The sequence below is a fragment of the Scomber japonicus genome, chromosome 22, assembly GCF_027409825.1.
Source record: "Scomber japonicus isolate fScoJap1 chromosome 22, fScoJap1.pri, whole genome shotgun sequence".
Lineage (NCBI taxonomy): Eukaryota > Metazoa > Chordata > Actinopteri > Scombriformes > Scombridae > Scomber > Scomber japonicus.
This window is the reverse complement of record NC_070599.1, coordinates 7,186,947-7,205,138: the sequence shown is the minus strand read 5'-3', so window position 1 is coordinate 7,205,138 and position 18,192 is coordinate 7,186,947. Positions and strand designations below refer to the sequence as shown.

At 40.2% G+C, this 18,192-nt stretch overlaps 3 protein-coding genes across 4 annotated transcripts in view; 1 reads left to right on the top strand and 2 right to left on the bottom strand.

Moving 5' to 3' along the window:
* Positions 1–524: 524 nt before the first annotated feature.
* LOC128383747 (ependymin-2-like) lies at positions 525–2,105 on the bottom strand. Its single transcript, XM_053343338.1, has 6 exons — positions 1,960–2,105; positions 1,705–1,739; positions 1,480–1,614; positions 1,022–1,208; positions 856–943; positions 525–728 (listed from the first exon to the last, which is right to left on the bottom strand). Exons 1-6 carry the CDS (start codon positions 2,024–2,026, stop codon positions 599–601), a joined length of 642 nt encoding a protein of 213 aa, XP_053199313.1. The 5' UTR covers positions 2,027–2,105; the 3' UTR covers positions 525–598.
* A 1,463-nt stretch (positions 2,106–3,568) lies between these two features.
* Positions 3,569–11,863, bottom strand: alpk1 (alpha-kinase 1). Its single transcript, XM_053343341.1, has 14 exons — positions 11,838–11,863; positions 11,025–11,258; positions 10,365–10,519; positions 10,037–10,238; positions 9,672–9,731; positions 9,498–9,584; positions 9,322–9,398; positions 9,115–9,210; positions 8,919–9,023; positions 5,862–7,659; positions 5,393–5,540; positions 5,143–5,305; positions 4,215–4,401; positions 3,569–4,062 (listed from the first exon to the last, which is right to left on the bottom strand). Exons 2-14 carry the CDS (start codon positions 11,137–11,139, stop codon positions 3,842–3,844), a joined length of 3,414 nt encoding a protein of 1,137 aa, XP_053199316.1. The 5' UTR covers positions 11,140–11,258; positions 11,838–11,863; the 3' UTR covers positions 3,569–3,841.
* Positions 11,864–13,125: 1,262 nt separating this feature from the next.
* Positions 13,126–18,192, top strand: part of LOC128383738 (RAS guanyl-releasing protein 2-like) — a 37,952-nt gene continuing 32,885 nt past the window's right edge. For both annotated transcript variants that reach the window (XM_053343330.1, XM_053343329.1), the window contains exon 1: positions 13,126–13,442. The gene's annotated coding sequence lies outside the window, so the exon portion shown is untranslated. The remainder of the gene's footprint in view (positions 13,443–18,192) is intronic.

Here is an 18,192-nt window from a genome sequence, read left to right as displayed (position 1 = left end):
GTGTCTGTTGTCAATAGACAACAGGTTTATATCTTGTAAAGTCATTTTCCCTGGGGGCACTTGGCTGCACGACAGCATCATACAGTTGCAGCCATGGTGATCATTTAAGCTATGTGTGCTATGGAAAGAAATAAGTCAGGGTTTTGTAGTTTCATTTTTTATATTTTGCATTTGAGTTAATCCAGTTCACCAGCTTTTACAATGTATGCCTGAAAAAAGTCGTCCAACATTTTGTTGTATTATCACTGTGTAAAGCTGTTAGAAAAGAATTGGCTATCAACACATTTAGCAGACAATGGGTAATAAGTGGAGGTCACAAAAATGAAGCAATCCACTTAAAGACGATAAAAAGACACTCTGTAGAACTGAAGGGAACTACAAATGATAATACTCCAGTTCTTCATAATGAATCCTTCCATTCACATTACACATAATCATTTAAACCATTGCTCATATAAAACCATGTCAACTCAAGGTACTTTGTTATCACACTTACTCCTGCTACAAACATGTGTAACTCAAAGTTTTGATTTAGTAGCTTTAATTGCTTTATTAAAAATCTTAAACAAAGTTAGAGACATTGGTTAAAGAGGGCGGCTCAAGGCAAGTTATGGAACAAACTGAGGAAGGTTAGTGGCTCCCCATCAGTCTTCATCACTTTGTCCACGCAGAAGTCTGGAAGGTTGAGCTGACTAGGATCCACAATCCCAATGACGTTGTTAAAGAAGCTATTAGGCAGAAAAACAGTGACATAACAATGACTTGGTCAGATGCATAATTCAGTCAGTTTCTGGTTTTTTGGAACTTTTTTGTAGTGGAAGGGTTAACATGTAGCCTAATGAAAATCTTACTTACTTACTCACCACCCATCCATATTCATCAGTTTGATATGAATTACTGACGGGAATGCATCCAAATTCAGTGAAGGTGGTCATGTACTTTCCTGTAGAGTCAAAGGTGAAAGTGTTCATAAAGTGCAATGGAGACAGTTAAGACAGTCTAAACCATTCCAGTGTCTTACCTTTTTTGTCAGGCATATCTCCTGTCCAGGTGTTGACCAGCAGTCCTTGTCCAGGTGCAGATGAGCTGCCCACAACAGCCTGGCCCAGCAGAGACGCATTTTTTGGGATTTCCATGGGATGGAATTTGTCCTTCAAAGCACTTTTGATGCATGTGCGGTTAGTGTCGAAAATTTGATACACGGCACCCTGATGGATGGAAATAAAGGGATGAGGATGACTATTGCTCATTTTGATTCATTTAATATATTCTTATTTTTTTGCATGTGACTTTTACACTCAAATATAATAATAATAATAATAATGATAATAATAATAAACCACAGTGTGTTGTGTGTACAGGTCAACTCAAAATTTAATCCATGCACATTGTTTCTCAGCACATACACTTGCTAAGTAACTTGCTAAGTAAATGCTGTACTCTAAAATCAATATTTGGGATGCCAATGTCATTGCTTACCTCTCTAAAGAGCAGAAGAAAATCATTGGTGAATGGCTTAGTCTGGTAAGTTCCCTGTTGCCTGAGCCGTATTCGTTGTCCCAGTGCATCATACTCGTACGTGCAGTATATCCACAGCTTCTCATTCTGTGTGGCCTGGACAAATACGATGTAAGTGAGCTCATATCTCCCCTTTACAGGTATTGTAATTGGGCTCAGTCATTCTGCTTTCATGCAAATACTCACCACAGTGAAGGCCCCAGTCAGAAGAGCAGGACTTGCTGTGTTATAGAAGAAGATATGTAAAAATATTACACAAAAATACACATTTGGCAGAGTATTAGCTTTAAATAGCAAACCTGATCCCTTTGCAAGTCAGCAATTGATAATTATGTCAACAATAATCAAATGAACAATGTATATAATTATTCTTGAATGAATTAAATGAGGAAAATAGCAATCAACCTCCTAATGATTTTCCTCATTTGTTCTTTTATTTACCGCATGGTTGAGGCTTCTGAGCCAGGCAGCCGGCCAGTAAGCACATGAAAGCCACTAAGAGTCTCATATTGCAGGATTCTATGTTGTGATTCTCAGCTCCAAACAGTCTGTTGTGTCAGAGGTAAATCACTTCCTTATATATTGCACTGCTATGAGGCTCCAGGAGAAAGTCCTGCCTCCAGGTTATCTCATCAGCCTTGTGAAAAAAATGACCTCATACAGGCTATCAGGCTCACATCAAGATAACACAGCATAAAAGCAAAATGACACCACCCGATCCACTTTATCGGCATTATATATCAGGTTAATGTTTAATGGAGGAACTGGATTTACAGCAGATCATGTGTATATTTGTAATGGAATATTATATGCATTAATGTTTTACTCCCAACAATAAAACATGATGCAGAATTAACACATTGTGCTAGAAATGCAAGACTTTCCATGTTCAGAAAAGTTGTTTTATCAGACTGAGTGGCTGGGAGACCTGTGCTCAGTGGGTCAGGGGTAAAGAATGTTGTTTGTTTTCATAAAAGATTGAGGATAGTAAAACCAGGACTGGACTACTGCAGAGTGAAACGGAGGGTCATGTGAGCTATTAGTGACATCACTGTCATATGATGTGAAGGTGTGGTACTGCTGTCACCTGACTGCAATACCTGCATGTTACACAACTCTTCTTATATGTTTTATTTATCAACAGCATTATGCTTTACATTTACCATTAGAGTTTTTTTAATGAATCAATATATTACATTTCAATCCTGTGCAAAACTAAACTTAGTGCACTTTTAAGTTTCCTATATTGCAACTGACTTATACAGTAAAATCTGATGTTATACATCCGAAGCAGTTTTAAAAATAAGGGCATCATGCGTTTTCATTAAATCTAGTGTATGATCATTTTTTATCATTTATAATAAGTAAAACACAGATTACATTAATCTGGACATGTTTTCTAAATGCAATTTTCTAAAATCAAGTCAATTTTATTTGTTTAGTCTTATATCACAATTTTAATCATGTTACTTTGCAACCTGTTAACATATACACACATTTTCTATGATGTTGGCATGTGAACAAGGTAACTTTTCTGTCAGTTATTGAAGTAATGATTAAAGTGCACAACAATTGTTTTTCGAACAAAGTTGAATGTGTGGGTGTTAACAGCAGCAATAAAAAAAATCTACACAATGCTGTTGATGGAAACACATTATTTGTTACTGTGTCAGGTGATTCCTGCACTACCCATCCAGTTAGACAACAATCCTGTTGTGTAGAGGTACTGAGAAAAAATGTCAAAGTTGTGAAAAACAAAACATTATAAATATTTTACATTGCAGTGAAAGTAATTACTAAAACAAAAATACAATTTAGTTTGTGTGACTGATCACGTGTCTATAACCTCTCTACTCATAACCACAGATATGATCATTTAAATAGCACCTAAGTTTAAATATTTAGCACCACACATTATAATTTTCTTAATTTATACATCTGTATCCATCCCACACTCTTTTGTAAACTCCAGTATTGAGCAGAAAAGATAATACAGTTAAGAAAACTTGACTGCTTTAAAATGTAAAAAAACACAAGCGGACCCCTATGACTATTAAAACAAAGAAAAACAGAACAAAATGACACTGCTATGTATACATTAGCCCTTGATGAGATGTTTCTAAGATTAGGTATCTGGGAGGAAAAACAATAGTTCTAATTTAAAATCAGTGAGTTAAAATATTATAATGAAATACAGTACATTAATTCTAACAAAAAAGTAAGCAAAAAGGAAAAGTGCATTTAAGCCTAAATACGTGTCACACACTTGTATCAAAGGCTCTTACTAAGATTTGGGAAGATAAACACACGCATATCAAGACGCTCAACACAGCAACTTTTTCTCAGGAAGACCTTGTGGCTGTTTGACCACTGGAGGTAGTTTAAGCAGCTGGCAAATGCCATTGCACTCCGGTCCATGTTGCTCCTCAAGGAAGTACCTGATGCCCCTGTCAGCAAAGTTGGAGGGACCTCTGGGGATCTTGGTGGAGTGCAGCTGGGGATCAGTGAGGTAGGTCAGCCCTTTGCCATTGGCTGTCACCCACCCTGTGAAGAAAAGAAAGAAGAATGATGCTCATACATAAGAAAAGACTCATATCGAGACACACTTTCAGGTAGAAAGGAGAGCCACCTTCCCTAAATGGCAAGAATGCACCTTAGGTCTGTGGTGATTATGGTGAGCTTTGACACACACGTACCTTGCAGATCTACAACGACTTCCTGGCAATCAGAGAACAAGTAGGTGAAGTGTCCAAAGGCAAGGCCGTATTCTGTAGCCTGGAAACTCTTGTTCTTCTTTCCAGTGTTGTTGGTCAATTTGACAAAATCTCCAAGCATGTAGGGTTCAACAGTCACACAGCCCACTACCTCATTTCCATTCAAAATCTATTCACAAGTACAGAAAACAAGAGGGGAATTAGGAAATATTTAAATCCTGTACTCATACACAACACATTAATATTGCTGCAAAACAAAAGGTTATGTGTATTACTGTAGTCTAATTTTCTTCTGTAATCCGGTGACTTTGTTATGTCTCTACAGATGATTAAATGTGGTGGTAGTAAGTAATCTGTCAGTGCTTAAAATAAACTACAGTACATGCAGTTATACTATACTGTGTTTATTTACAGTTGTGTTATCTAGGCTGAATGGTGAATTTAATTAAATTTATGGCTCGCTTTGCACTTTGCAAGTTCTTTTTTTGGTCTAATTCATTCAGGGGAGAGCAGAGACGATTAGGAGAATATATGCCACTAAGCTATTATTTGTATTGTAATTCCACACGTTCCATTTCTAACAGTTCATAGTACCTCCTAGACTAATAACCAACAGGATATTGACTCTGGTACTGTCAAAAGATAGTAAGATAGTAGACAGTTTCTTGCTGTAAACTGACAGCTGGAGGGTGTTCTGTGGTATTACATTTAGATCTCATCTAAAGCTGCTCCAAGGCTGCTGCAGGCAATCCTGCACTCTGCCGTCTCTGAAGTTATGCATTTATGTAGGGGGTCCTATTAAAGTAGTCTTTTTGAATTAAGCAATTTTAATTTTAAAGCAACGTCTGCCATTTCCACTCTCCCTAAATGAATTCAACTTTTATATAATTATGTTTGGCATGTGATTCACCAATAGAGCTTCAGAGGGGATGAAGAAGATCTGAGCCATCACTTCCTTGTCATAGAGGCTCTTATTGAATTCAGTCACGTAGTACTGGGCTGTCATCTGTCTCTCCACATCTTTCAGGTGAAACTGGATCTGCTTTGGCTTCAAGTAATCTTTACCCACATAACTACGGACATAATAGATGTACACAAATAGTCAGACAGAAAGTAATCATGTTCAGGTTAGAGTGTGCCTTGTATGTGTAGATATTTACCTGCTTAACCTCTCCTCCTGGTGTAAAAACAGCACCCATATGGCAGCCCTCTGCTTGCCCTGCAGCCCCATCGGCTCTCCGATGTAAACGCAGGTCTCCCTGGCTGACCACAGGCCTGTGGCTTTGGAGAACTTTAAATGAAGAGCACCTATCAAAGATTGTGGTCAAAGATTAGCATACAATTGCAAGTAATCTGCTCAGTCCAGAAAATACTGAGATAGAGGAACACAAGACTGTACAGCTATACTACTGGCTCTTTGAGGTAAGTATAATGCTTGTCTCTGTCACATCACAAATGTCTGCACAAGACTTCATAGCAATCTATCCAGTAGTTGTTGAAATATTTCACTGTGGCGTACCACCCGACCAACACTGCCATTCATAGAGCTACGTCGCAACTGAAGAATTGTGGCTAAAAATGTATTGACGTTGAAAATACATGTCAACAACCATGGGAATTCAAACTTACTGTAGGCCATTCTGTGTTTCTTGAGTTTGAACTGCATCTTCTCACTGTGCAATCTCTTCAGCAGACATTCATGGCAAACTCCAGCTAAAAGGCTGTAGTAATCCCGCTGTGACAAGAAATACTCTCTCTCAGGAGCAACACCATCTACAGTGCCATGGTTACGGCAGCTGTAGCACAAAGGGTTCTTCCTCTGAGGGACATTCCCTTTTTCTGTACAAGTGACTTCATTGAATGGTTGTCCACTTGGATTCACCTCCAGTATTTCGAACAAACTTTCAGTTGAAGTTTCAGTGGGGTCACAGTTTTCTGGGACATATTGAGCAATGTTTGGGTGCGGGGTTGCTAAAGAGTTGTTGGTGGAAGGTTTTTCAGGAACAGAGTCATTCTGAGTGTTCACGTTAAGGCTCTCTAAAGGTTGAGGCTTGGACGAGTGGTTTGTATGCGTGGGATTATGAACTGAATCACTGGTTGCAGAATCAACTGTTTCCAAGAGAAAGAAGCTCCCATCAGACTCTGTTGACTTGCTCCTTTGGCCAGTTCCTGCTTTTCTTGCCTGAGGTTTTCTGTTTGTGGGGGAGTTTAAGTCAGCTGAGAGTTTCTCCCACGATGACTGTGAACTAAAACTGTTACTGAGAGAGCTGGAGGATGTTCTGAGTGTAAGTTTGGATAAGGATTGCGCTGCTCCTTCTGCTACTGATGGTTTCAGTGCCACACCAACACTCATCCAATCATCCTCACTACTCACTGTCTCTATTGCAGCTTGTATCACTTCAAACTTTTCTAAATCACTGCTTGCATTAGAGGAGGAAGTGGCAGGTGTTGCAATTCTTGGTTCTGTATGGGAAATGGCACCAGAGTTACAACCTTTTAAATCTCGTTTCTGGTTTCCATCAATAAATTCTAGCATGCCGTCTGGCCTATCTTCATCAACGTCAGTGGTCAGACAGCTCAGATTGCTCGCATTCCCTACACGTCCAATGGCACTGCTCCCTGTATAGCCACTGTTGCTGGCCCGAGGAGATCCAGAACTACTCAAGGAGAAGTTCTGCCATGAAGAACCAAGGTTATCTGTGCTTCCTAGTGTGCTACACAGGTCAAACTTCTGCGGTGGATGCAAGGCAGTTGAATTTGAAACTCTCTGTTGTGGCTCCTCTCCTTTGGTTGCATCCTTTGACACTTTGCAGGCTTCAGTGCTGCAGTCCGTGTTAAGTGTACCAATGGTCGTTCCCAGTGCAGTTATACATAGCCTTGCTCCATCTATTTCCTCTTTACCCCCCTTACAGTTTCTGTTGGTGGTCTCACACAGTGATGCATGATACTTCTGAAATCTTTGCATCACCTTTGAGAAATCTTCTAAAGTGAAATTGACCAATCTGTCATTGATGTTTCTGTAGCTGTCAGGGATAAAAGATCCTTTGTCTGTATTAAGGAATGGCTCCACTCGCAACAGAAGCTTGACTTGAGTAATCAGATGCAGGATTTTAGCACAAAGACTATCTTTGTCTTGGGTATCTGCATGGCAGTAATCGTAAAAAAGCGCTAAAGCTTTTTGGCAAGTTTGTGTTGCCTCTACCACAACCTCTGAAGGAGTGCCAAGCCATTTGTGAGTGACAGCGAGGGAATATGCAGCCTTGAGGAAGGTGTGAAGCTCCTGCTTGCTGGTGATCAGCTCGTCCTCTGCTTTGGTGAGTAGGCCGATTGCAAATGCATCTCTGGCCTGCAGGAGGAACGACTGCCTTCCAGTGGAAGGGCACTCCAAGGAGAAACTGTATGATAAAAAGCAGGTCCCTTGAGTTGCCTGGAGAGAAAGATGAGTCTGTCAGAGAGAGGCTGACAAAGAATGAAAGCTGCAGTAAGAATTATACCTCCACAAGATATTTCTGCTGAATATATCACATTAGCTACCTAACTGTTGCTGCTGTCACGCTACCGTTTTGAATAATTATTCTGGATATCTGCCCTGGAGGTAGTGACCATTTTACAACTGGAATCTACTATTTCCCATTCACAGATTGTGAAAATGAAACTGCCAAATGAATATTGGCCCATGTTAATTTTGAGCTATGTATTTGAGTGATTTGAAATTAGATTGGCTCTCAGAAAACTCAGCCAGACTAAAGAACTTTGCTTAGAGCTTAATTTACATCACTTAATATCTAGTCTTACACTCAAACAAATCAAATACGTTTAAATTAACCATCATATATCCTATATTAACAAAAAATCCACTTCAGTGCCCTTTTGCTCAATTGCCTTTGTTAGAAAGACTTGAAAACTCTGGACTAATACCAATCCTTGCATAATAAAGAAAATCCATTCTAAACATTGTAAGAAGCAATTTTTTATCAATGTACTTTATAAACATTATCCTTGTATGGCAATACACTCTGGCAATAAAAGTTATTTTATCTTAGTAAACCAAAGTGAGGTTTATAGTAAACTGGTCAATTTTAAACCCAACAAATCTAAGAGTGCAGATAATTTAGATACTTCCCTCCTTCACCTCAGTGCTCATTTAATAGCAGCACCTCTAGCACACATTATCAACTTATCATTGGCATCAGGTCAAATTATGAAACTATGGTAATCTGCACAGGTTATCCCATTATATAAAGTTGGTGATTATAGTGAATCAAATAGCTACTGTTCAATTTCAAAATTGTCCCACCAGCAAAAACCCAGGAGTTTCACCTAAATTAAATTCTCAAATAAGACTATTTCTAGACTAAAAAAACATTGCAGCAAAAGCAATCAGGAGTTATATCAAGTCATATCATAATAACAGCTGCATTCTGTGTCATTAACATTACTGAAGTCTTAGTCAATCATCACATTGTGCCTCTCTTTTCATAGACCTTTCTAAAGCTTTTGACTCATTTGATCATAGTATTTTATTGGAAAAACTATGACGGACTGGAGTAGATGATCAATCCATTATATGGTTTTATGACACTCCTTCAAATAGAACTCAGGCAGTAGTTTCATTCATCCATGTCTGCCATGTCTGTTGCAGGCCACTGTGAGTGATGCCAGAGACCAGTCAATAGAACAACTTACCACATGGGTCAACACATAGAGTGAAGTGTACTGGCTGTACACTGCTGCCATTTTAGCTGCCTCGGCTGCTGAAAGAAGACGATGACTCCTGTCCCCAAGTAAAGACTGCTCCAAACAATCACACACAAATGCACAAGAAATTGGACAAAATCAAAAATATACAATGTGACATCATGTTAATTAGACTTAGACTTACCAAATCTGTATCTGCATTAGTCTTGAAAGCATGGAAGTCTTCATCATTCATAGACACTAATATGGTGGCCAGTATGCCAAGGGAAGTTCCAATGCCCTATAAAATATACAAGTATGCAGAACAAAGCTTTATAACATTGTTGTAACATGTTTACAAGCTCATAATGTGGCCACTGCAAAGACAGAAGTGTGGTTGTGTCTACACTACCTTTTTATCAGGTTTAGGCAGTGCATAGAAACCAACCAGAGAAGCCCAGATTAGCTCTGCAGCCTCCAGCCACAGGCCTGAAACAGCCCACAAGGATAGTAGATTAGCCAAGATATAAGTGTATCATGGCATTAGTGGACTTAACTATTTCTCATTTAGGAACAAAATGACCTTACCTAGCTTTTGCAAAATCATTCCACGCACTTGAACACTAACAGCCTGCACAAGAGCCCTGTCAGTCTCAGAGTGGTACACCCAACAACCTGCATATTTAATAAAATGTTTTAATAAAAGGTTGTTAAAACAGTATAATGTATTATCAAAAACAACTGAGGGAGCAATGGTCTTACCTGTGGACCCCTTATTGTCAATCAGACTGCTCAGTATGTATTCTGCCTTCTGCAATTTGCCTGTGTGGGAGATGATGATCATATTAACATTTATTCTGCTCTGTATAAGCCAACCAATCACCAATACCTTTGTAGGCAAAATGTGTAATAATGAAAAAGTAATGAAAGGCTTTGCACATGTAATTTTCATACCGTGAATTTGCATCGATCATCATGATTTACCAAAAGAAAAGATTTAGATGATACACATACTACTCATTATTTGTTCAATGCCAGTGACTCCAGACAAGACTAAGAATAAAGTAAAGTACTATCATTTCCCTTTAGAAGCATTCCCATACAATAAACCCTCCCTCACGCTGTACCAGAGTTAAGGTAGACCCTGGCCTGTCTTATAACCAGCTGAGGGGCCACAGGGATGTCAGGGTGGTGTCTGTGGAGCAGCTTGGTGATCTTCAGCAGACGACTGGACTCGTCTGTCCAGTAGAAGAATCGGTCCACTAAGAAGACCACCGCCAGTGCCCAACGTGCCTCCTCCTGAGCCATGATGGATGTCTTCAGAAGAGCCTGGCAACAAAACAAACACATTTATTTTGCACTGTGAATGTGCCTGTAAATTGTTTTTATATTCAATGACACTAAAATATGCTCAAATGGGAAATTATAACCACAAACTTGATGTGTAATTATTACCAGTAGCTGAGGTAGGTGCTTGCTGATGAGGTCGCTAAGGTTGGTTTTGTCATTGGCACTGATTGACTGCTTGTACTGCCATTTCTCAGGCACGAAGGGCCATTTCATCTCCATGGCCTCCTGCAGGAGAGAGGTCAGCTCTGCACACAGCGAGTCTACAGGAAATAAGAGTAAACACGAGGGATTTCTGAAGTTCTCAAAAATCTGTGCATAGATGAATGGACCTTGAAAGCCCTGAATAAAACGGACAACACTTACAGCTTGATATGTTCTTGTAGAAGAGAAATAATTTGTATTAAACTACACCAGACATTTTTCTACATCAGGAAGGAGTTACTGGGTTATACTGGGTTTAGAGGGAGCTTTATAATGAACACTCTCCCAGCTTGCCCAACTGAAAAGCACTAGCTCAACAAAAGCAAATCACCTCAAATGCATGCCAATTCTGTCCCTAAAATGGATTCACTGACCATTTGTCAAGCATGGCTTTGTCTCTCATTCTCAACACCAAGCATGTGTGTGGAGCTTATGTGAGCGAACAGTAATTCCACCACCAAATCTCTGATCCTTACCCAAATCCAAATCTGGGGTTTCTCCCATAAACTGGTTTCTCCAAGGCCTAAATGTAAATTGACTAAATAGCACCATCTTGTGTCTGACCTCTGCAGCTGAGGTAGTTCCGCCTCTCTGCCTCTGTGGACTGTGTGGAGGGTCGAGTTGCTGTTGCAGCTCTGAGGCATGCCTCCAGTAAATCCCCCACCTCCTGGCTGTCCATTCTGGTAAACAGATGTCGATGTTGTTGCCTCAGATGAAAGGATTTCCTCCTTTTTTGGCCTCTTCAGCCCTCTTCCTGCAATAGTGATTCAAGAAGGGGAATCCCAGAGGGTGGTCAGACTGATGTTGATATAGAATTACACAATCAGGGTGTTTTTAAATTTCAAAATCTAAAAAATTCAACGATTAGGCCTAAATGAATTCCAACCCGAATCTCAAACAAAAAAGCAAATATATATATCTTTATTTAAATCGACCTTTGATTTCCTGTAATGGTCAGTACAACTTTGCTGGTGCTGATATAGGCCCACACATGAAACAATGTCTTAGGTAATGAAGAGAAGGTGTATACTCTTGTAAAAGGTTTATTATCAGTGACCTACTGTACTTAAGTCAGTCTTTATCATAAAAACACAATATTTCTGAGAATGATTGATGACATGGTGTATGACGCTATTCAAAAACATATTTGCAAACATGCCTATCACGGACTGATGTAATATCACAATGAAAAATCAATTAAATCAGAAAAATATTAAAAGTAAGTACTGAAGTTACTGTAGCACATGAGGACACTTTTACAATGATTAATCTCGACTGAGTTTTACTTCATAAGATTAACCATTTTGTCAGAAAGTCCAACCTATGAAACATGGATTTTATAATACAGATGTCAGAGAGTAATTAAACAGGACCCACCGTAACTTTAGGTTCCCTGCTTCTTCCTGGTAGGGCAGGGCTGTGAGATGTTGCTTTCAAGAGCAGTCGGAAATATCACAATTCCAGATTAAGAACATTTCGGTACGACTGCCAAAAAACAGACAAACAAACAGATCAGATTAACCAACATTCTGTATAGTGGAAGAGGATAGCAACTTTTACATCATATCCGGTGATATAGAAGGGCGATATGGATCTTATTTATTCAGTATTGTAATGTACGTTTCTAAAAGTTCCATGCTATTTTTCATTCAAACCAAGAGACAAAAAAACTTTTACGAAGTCGTGATGTCACAATCAAACATACTAAATACCTAAGGCAAAAAAGGAAAGAAAAGCAACAAGAAAAGCTGTAACTCATTAGATCTTCACTTTTATGGATTCTCATAATATGTCAAAACAGCTTCAGCCAACTACATGGTTACATTAAGTGATCCAAAATTTCGTTTCTCAAACTTCCCGTGCTTTCCAAACATCAGAGAATAATCATCTGCTGCCAAATGTATATAACAACTCAAATACATTTGATAAGATATAGCCAAAGTTGTTATTATAATCGCCAATCTTAAAATCCTCTGCAATCACAAACACACAACACAGTCATTCCTGTACTACCTGAATGCAACATGTGACGTTATGAAGAGGACAGAACTCAGGCTTATAGCAACAGGTGAGGTGTATGCAGAATACATTATGTCTAATACATCTTTAGTTTGGAATTATTTTAATGCAGTAACCTACATCACTAACAATACTCTTCCCCTCTTCTTGTCATGCAATGTGATGTATTGTACATGTATTGATAAATGTAGGTCTATTAATAAACAAACACCCCATTATAGCTCTGCAGCAGCCGTCTGTCTTGTTTTTCCGAAAAATGCACAGAGCGCCTGCGCCAAAAGCACCATGAACACTATAGAAAAAAAAAACCTTTACTATTGTTTCACTTTATGAGAGGGATTTGAAAGCAGCACAAAGCCGGATATGTCTGTGTTGTCCACTATCGGAAACTGATCTTAATTGGCGAGGCTCATCATCTCTGAGCTCAGCCAACGATGAGATGAATTGTCATAGTGTGTGATGGTGCGTGGCCGCTTGTATACAGGGAGCATGTGGATGGGCTGGTGTTGCTGTGATACTACCAATAGGCGGGACTGTGGCTCTGCAGTGTGATTGTGAGCTGAACAGCTGGAACGTGAGGGGGGTGGGTGGCGTGGCACGCGCTCCAGCTGCGACCAGATGACTGAGCTCTGCTGCCTCTTGCTTCACCAACACACATCACATCCATAAGTTGCTTCCGAGTGCGCCAGAGGAGGATCTTTTTAAGTTAGGGTTAATGAGACATAAAAAATACCCGCATAGCTCATTCAGAGGAGTGTCAGCGCTTACTCCACAGGAGCTTCACTGTATCTCTTCTGATGACTTTTTGAGGGTTTCGATCATTGGCGCTTCTCACCGCAGGAGCCGGCGTTCCTTACTTCGGCGGTGCTGGTGATGTAACGATCTTCATCTCAGTGCTCACTCCACAACAGATGTAAGTGTAGCTTCTCCACGCAGGGCATGGGACCCTTCAAACTCTACAAGGTAAGACATGTGTCATAACTCGTGTAACCGCAAAACTGAAGCCACTAGAGCGCATTTGGATATGTTTACGCATGCCGGGTTATAGATGGCGCTTACTTTTTTGTTGAAATCTTCCACAGCGAAATGGTACTAGTGTAGGTTCTGTATTTAAGATATTGATGCGTCCAAATGACTAAGTAGTTCATACTGTCTTGCAGAATAGGATAGTGTAACATTACGCACGACTTGTCTGCTTGCACCAACAACCACAGCAGTGCCGGCCAGAAATGTTTTTCTTTTCATGTTGACTTATTTTCAGATGCTCTCTGTACGCTGTGTGTTGGAGTAAGTACTCACAGCTGTTGCACTCAGACTTGTAGAAGACCTGTGTTACATTTCACGCCTGTCAAAACAAATGTACTTGTTGCAGCGTTAATGCTGGTGCCATTTACTGAGGTGAGACATCAGAATGGCAACAACAGTTCATTGCTGCTTTGGATGAGGAAACTGTAGCTCATAAAGTACACTATGATTACTGGGATTGTAGAGGAATGAATGCATGACAACATTTTCTTTATGGCTGTTAATGGGTGACAATAAAACATAATAGCAGGAGGATGATTTCCCTTCCTTAGACTAAAGAGGAGCAGCTTTTAGTCCTTAGAGCAGCTGCAGCACTGATAAATAAATGCCTGCCTCATGATTATTTGAATCACAAATAGAATAAAGGGGTCTGTGCATCTTCAGGAGGGAGGAGCATCAGAGGAGGATGGGTGATGCCTAAAATAGACAGAGGGAGTGGCAGGGGATTCATCCTGCTTTAACTGCCTTGAGAATGATGGTAAACAGAAGTCTGTTGACATGCAAAGTTTTAGTTGGCACACATTTAGAAGAGGAGGATAGAGAGAAAGATGCAGACAATCAAGTTTAATTTGAACTTTTAACATAATCCTTAAAATATTTCCATGGCTGATAGCTTATATAACCACCCATCCAAAGGCACTGACACTGGCTTTCATGGCAGCCCTGCAAATAACCAATAGACACCTGTTTGGTAATGAGTATTTTCTATGACTGGTGGGTAACACATCCCAGCTTATTGTGATTCAGCCTTGGCTGCAGAGTTAAACAAGTGAGAGGTCAGACTTACTCACTCGCCTTATTTTCATTCAATCAGCCCCTCATTACCTGTTCTCTTACACAGGCTGCAGCTGCCTGACTGCAGTGATTCAAGGTGATTTTCCTCTGCCGCCCTCAGAGCAGCAGGGATTAGGAGGCATCTTTGAGTGTCGGGGCCACTGATTGCTTGCTCTGTGGCATCTTTGCCGACTTCAACCCTGCTTTATCCACGCATGTTGTGTTGTCAGAGCAGTGGGATTTGACTCATAAGCTGCAGCTGGCTGCCTGTCTGAACATTTCAAAGTCTTAGCAGCTGTAGCTCAACAGCTCATCATGTCTTGGTGGCAGGCAGAAAAGTCACTTCAGTGTATTTAAGTGTGGCTGAATTTGCCAGAGTAGCATGTTGCTGATTAACTGCTCCTGTTTTGAATATTGGACAGGCTTGCTTTGTGTGTGCTTGTTCATCCAGATCAGCTTCTGATTCAGAGAATGCAAATGATGCAAGCCATCAACGCCAGTCATGACATGTGCGGTGCCCATGCTGACAAATCTACCTAAGCACAGATCAATTAAGCTATGAGTCCAAAGTCCATTTCATCAGATGCCCCCCCCCCCCCCCCCCCCCCCCGATCACCATATACCTCAAAGTAACCTATGACCCCTGTGATACCCAACATGTGATCCCTCTGTAGTCTGTTCTACACTCACCTGTATCAACCTTTTCTTACTTTCTTTACTAGATCACATTCACACCATGTATATTGGAGTGATTGATCTCAACTCTGGGAACAGGCATTCAAATAACAGCACCATCTGAATTTGTAAGCCTTCTCCTTAACAGTTTGTGAGGAGTGTTTGTTTTTTACTTAATTTAAACACCAGGGACGGGAATTTAAAGGCACCAAGCGTAGGCAGAACTGGAATTAGATTTTCTTTGACTCCCACTAACCTGGCAGGATGACAGCCATCCTAAAACTCCTTCAAATGAAGTATCTAATTGTGATTACTGGATGCAAAAAGGGTCATGCCTAATTCTGCAGCAAAAACCTTCGCAATCATGCCTAATTCTGCAGCAAAAACCTTCGCAAATGTAAAAAAATGCTAAAAAAAATCATTTTGAAACTGGTTCAGCACAGAAAAACAGTCATCCTGACTTCTTTTCTGTCCTCTGTAGGATGTTTCTGTTCCTCCGTCACTTCCTCATCTCCCCCCATGAAAGGGCACAGACCCTGTAAAATATCAGATTGTCAGTGCACTCTCCTCTCCTCACCTTTAAAGGCATGGCTGGAACACAAAAGACAGAGGCGGCTGTGGCAGAGAGAGAGATGGGGGGGGGGGGGGGGGGGCACAGGAGGGGACGGTAGCTGGAAAGGGAAATTGTCAGACCCGAAGAGTGATAAATCAAGCTGTGGCTGGAATTAAATCAATCAAGGCGAAACACAGTAGTAAATGAACCTGGAGGGAGAACGGATCGAAAACACATTGTGCAGACTCGGCTGTGCTGTACCTCTGCTAGTGATTAGTTGAGACAGTGCATTAGCAGTAGTAGTGATTACATGATCCTGATTAGTTAAAGTTTCAGTTGATGGACATCACTCTGTGCTACAGGTGTTAGGTGTAGCTCACTTTCAAAATGGGAACGATGAACGAAAAAATGACTGTTTTCACTTGTGGTAACCTGCACCTGCAATCAAAAAAGTGCATTCATTTCTCTACCTTGTTTTCATACTTGCAACCCATAATGTCTCACGCCCTTGATCGAAATGTGCATGACAAATGATGTATAATGAGTACAGGAAATTCTGGGTTTTGTGGTCTGCACAGGGATGCTGGCTGTTTTAGGGAGGAATACATAAACAGGAACTAGCCACAGCTAACACTGTTATAAAGTCTGCTGCGGTACTGAACTGGTTGGCTGCGTGAATGTGAAACTCCCAGCATTCACACATAGCATGAAACTAGCTCAGATGTCGACTGTCGCTGTGTCAAACCACTGTACAGCTCTGAGCCCAACTCTGACAGGCAGGAGGAAATGAAGCAGAGAGACATTGTGCAATGAATACATTAGTATCCAGATGTACATGTTTGTGCCTTGTTCTGCAAAACCACCGACATTTCTTAGAAAACATGAATTTAAGTACTCAGCATCACATGCTGTCTGAGCCAAACCAGAGGCTTTTTTTGGTTGGATGTTTTCCTGCAGCTACACAGCCTCACTCTCTTCTATCTGCATGAAGCTGGGCTTTTTGGTGCTCCCAGGCAATGAAAATGGCATATATTTGCATTGGGAATTGCTAGCAGAAACGCCTCTGGAAATTGTAATGGATAGATTTTCAATGTGAATCATTTTTTATTGACTTTCTTTGCATGATTATTTATAACTAACTGCAAGCACAAAATTGATTTTTTGTTTTAAGATTTATTTTTTTGATTTTGTTTGACAGTAGGTCATATAGAGGCTGACAGGAAACAGAGAGAGAGAGAGAGAGAGAGGGGGAAATGACCTGCAGCAAAGGTCCCTTGAATCAAACCAGTGACCCCACTATGCAGCATGCGTCTTAACCACTCTGCTACTAAGGCAAGAGAAAAACTTTTTTTGGAAATTTTGGATATACACTTAATCACTTTCTTGTCAAGAGTTGAGATTAGAATATTCATATTGATCTTATAATGTTTGTGCAACAAGTACAAAGCTACATTCAGCAGCTGGTTGCCACTCAGTTATAGGATCAGAATGTAGGATTTGGTGGAAGTGAGGTTGCAGATTACTATCAACTGAACACCCCTCCCTTCCTCTTCTAACTAAAACCTAATGTGACCACAAAACTCGCAAAAATCATGACAGGCCCTCCCTTTCTAGAGCCAGTGTTAAGTTGTCTGTTCAGGGCCACTGTAGAAACATGTTAGAGGACCCACTCCCTTTGTAGATATAAAGGGCTAATTCCAAGTTCATGAAAATTAAATCATCCTTATGAATATTATATTCAATTTGTTCTGCTAGATGCCAGCATATTCTACAGACTGCACCTTTAAGTATAAAGGCTGGAAAGTCCAAAGGTCACAAATCTGTGAAATCATCCAGCAATTAACCAGTTGTTCCATAAGTCATCATGTTTTCCACAAATCTGCCATCTGGTGAATGCATTATTCTGACAAAGACTAATATTTCAGATAATGTCAGTAGATGGAATTTATTAACCTGAAATGAAACATGCTGTAACAACAGGAAGTGAGAATCCTGACCTCAGCATTGCAGAAAAAAGCAGAAAATTAACTGATCCCTGAAATGAACTATTGCAAAAGACGACATATCATGTTGGCCCTTTTTTTTTACACAATCCACCATGTGCCCTCGTCTTTCACTCATCACACTGCAGGGTTTGAGGAGGAAGTTATGTGTGTGTATGTGTTAGGGAGGTAACCAACGGAGTGAGGGAAAAAAACCTCAAATGAAGAAAAAAGAAGAAGTGTGAGAAAAACATAGCGATAATGAGAATTCATTAGACTTTAACTTTTTTTTCCTTTTTTTTTAAATGTGTGGACACACACAATCACCACACTTCACACACACATATATTAACACACCTTTCCGGTATTTGTTATGAAGCAAACTTTCACATCTGGTAAAAGAACAGAAGTTTGAGCAGGAAGC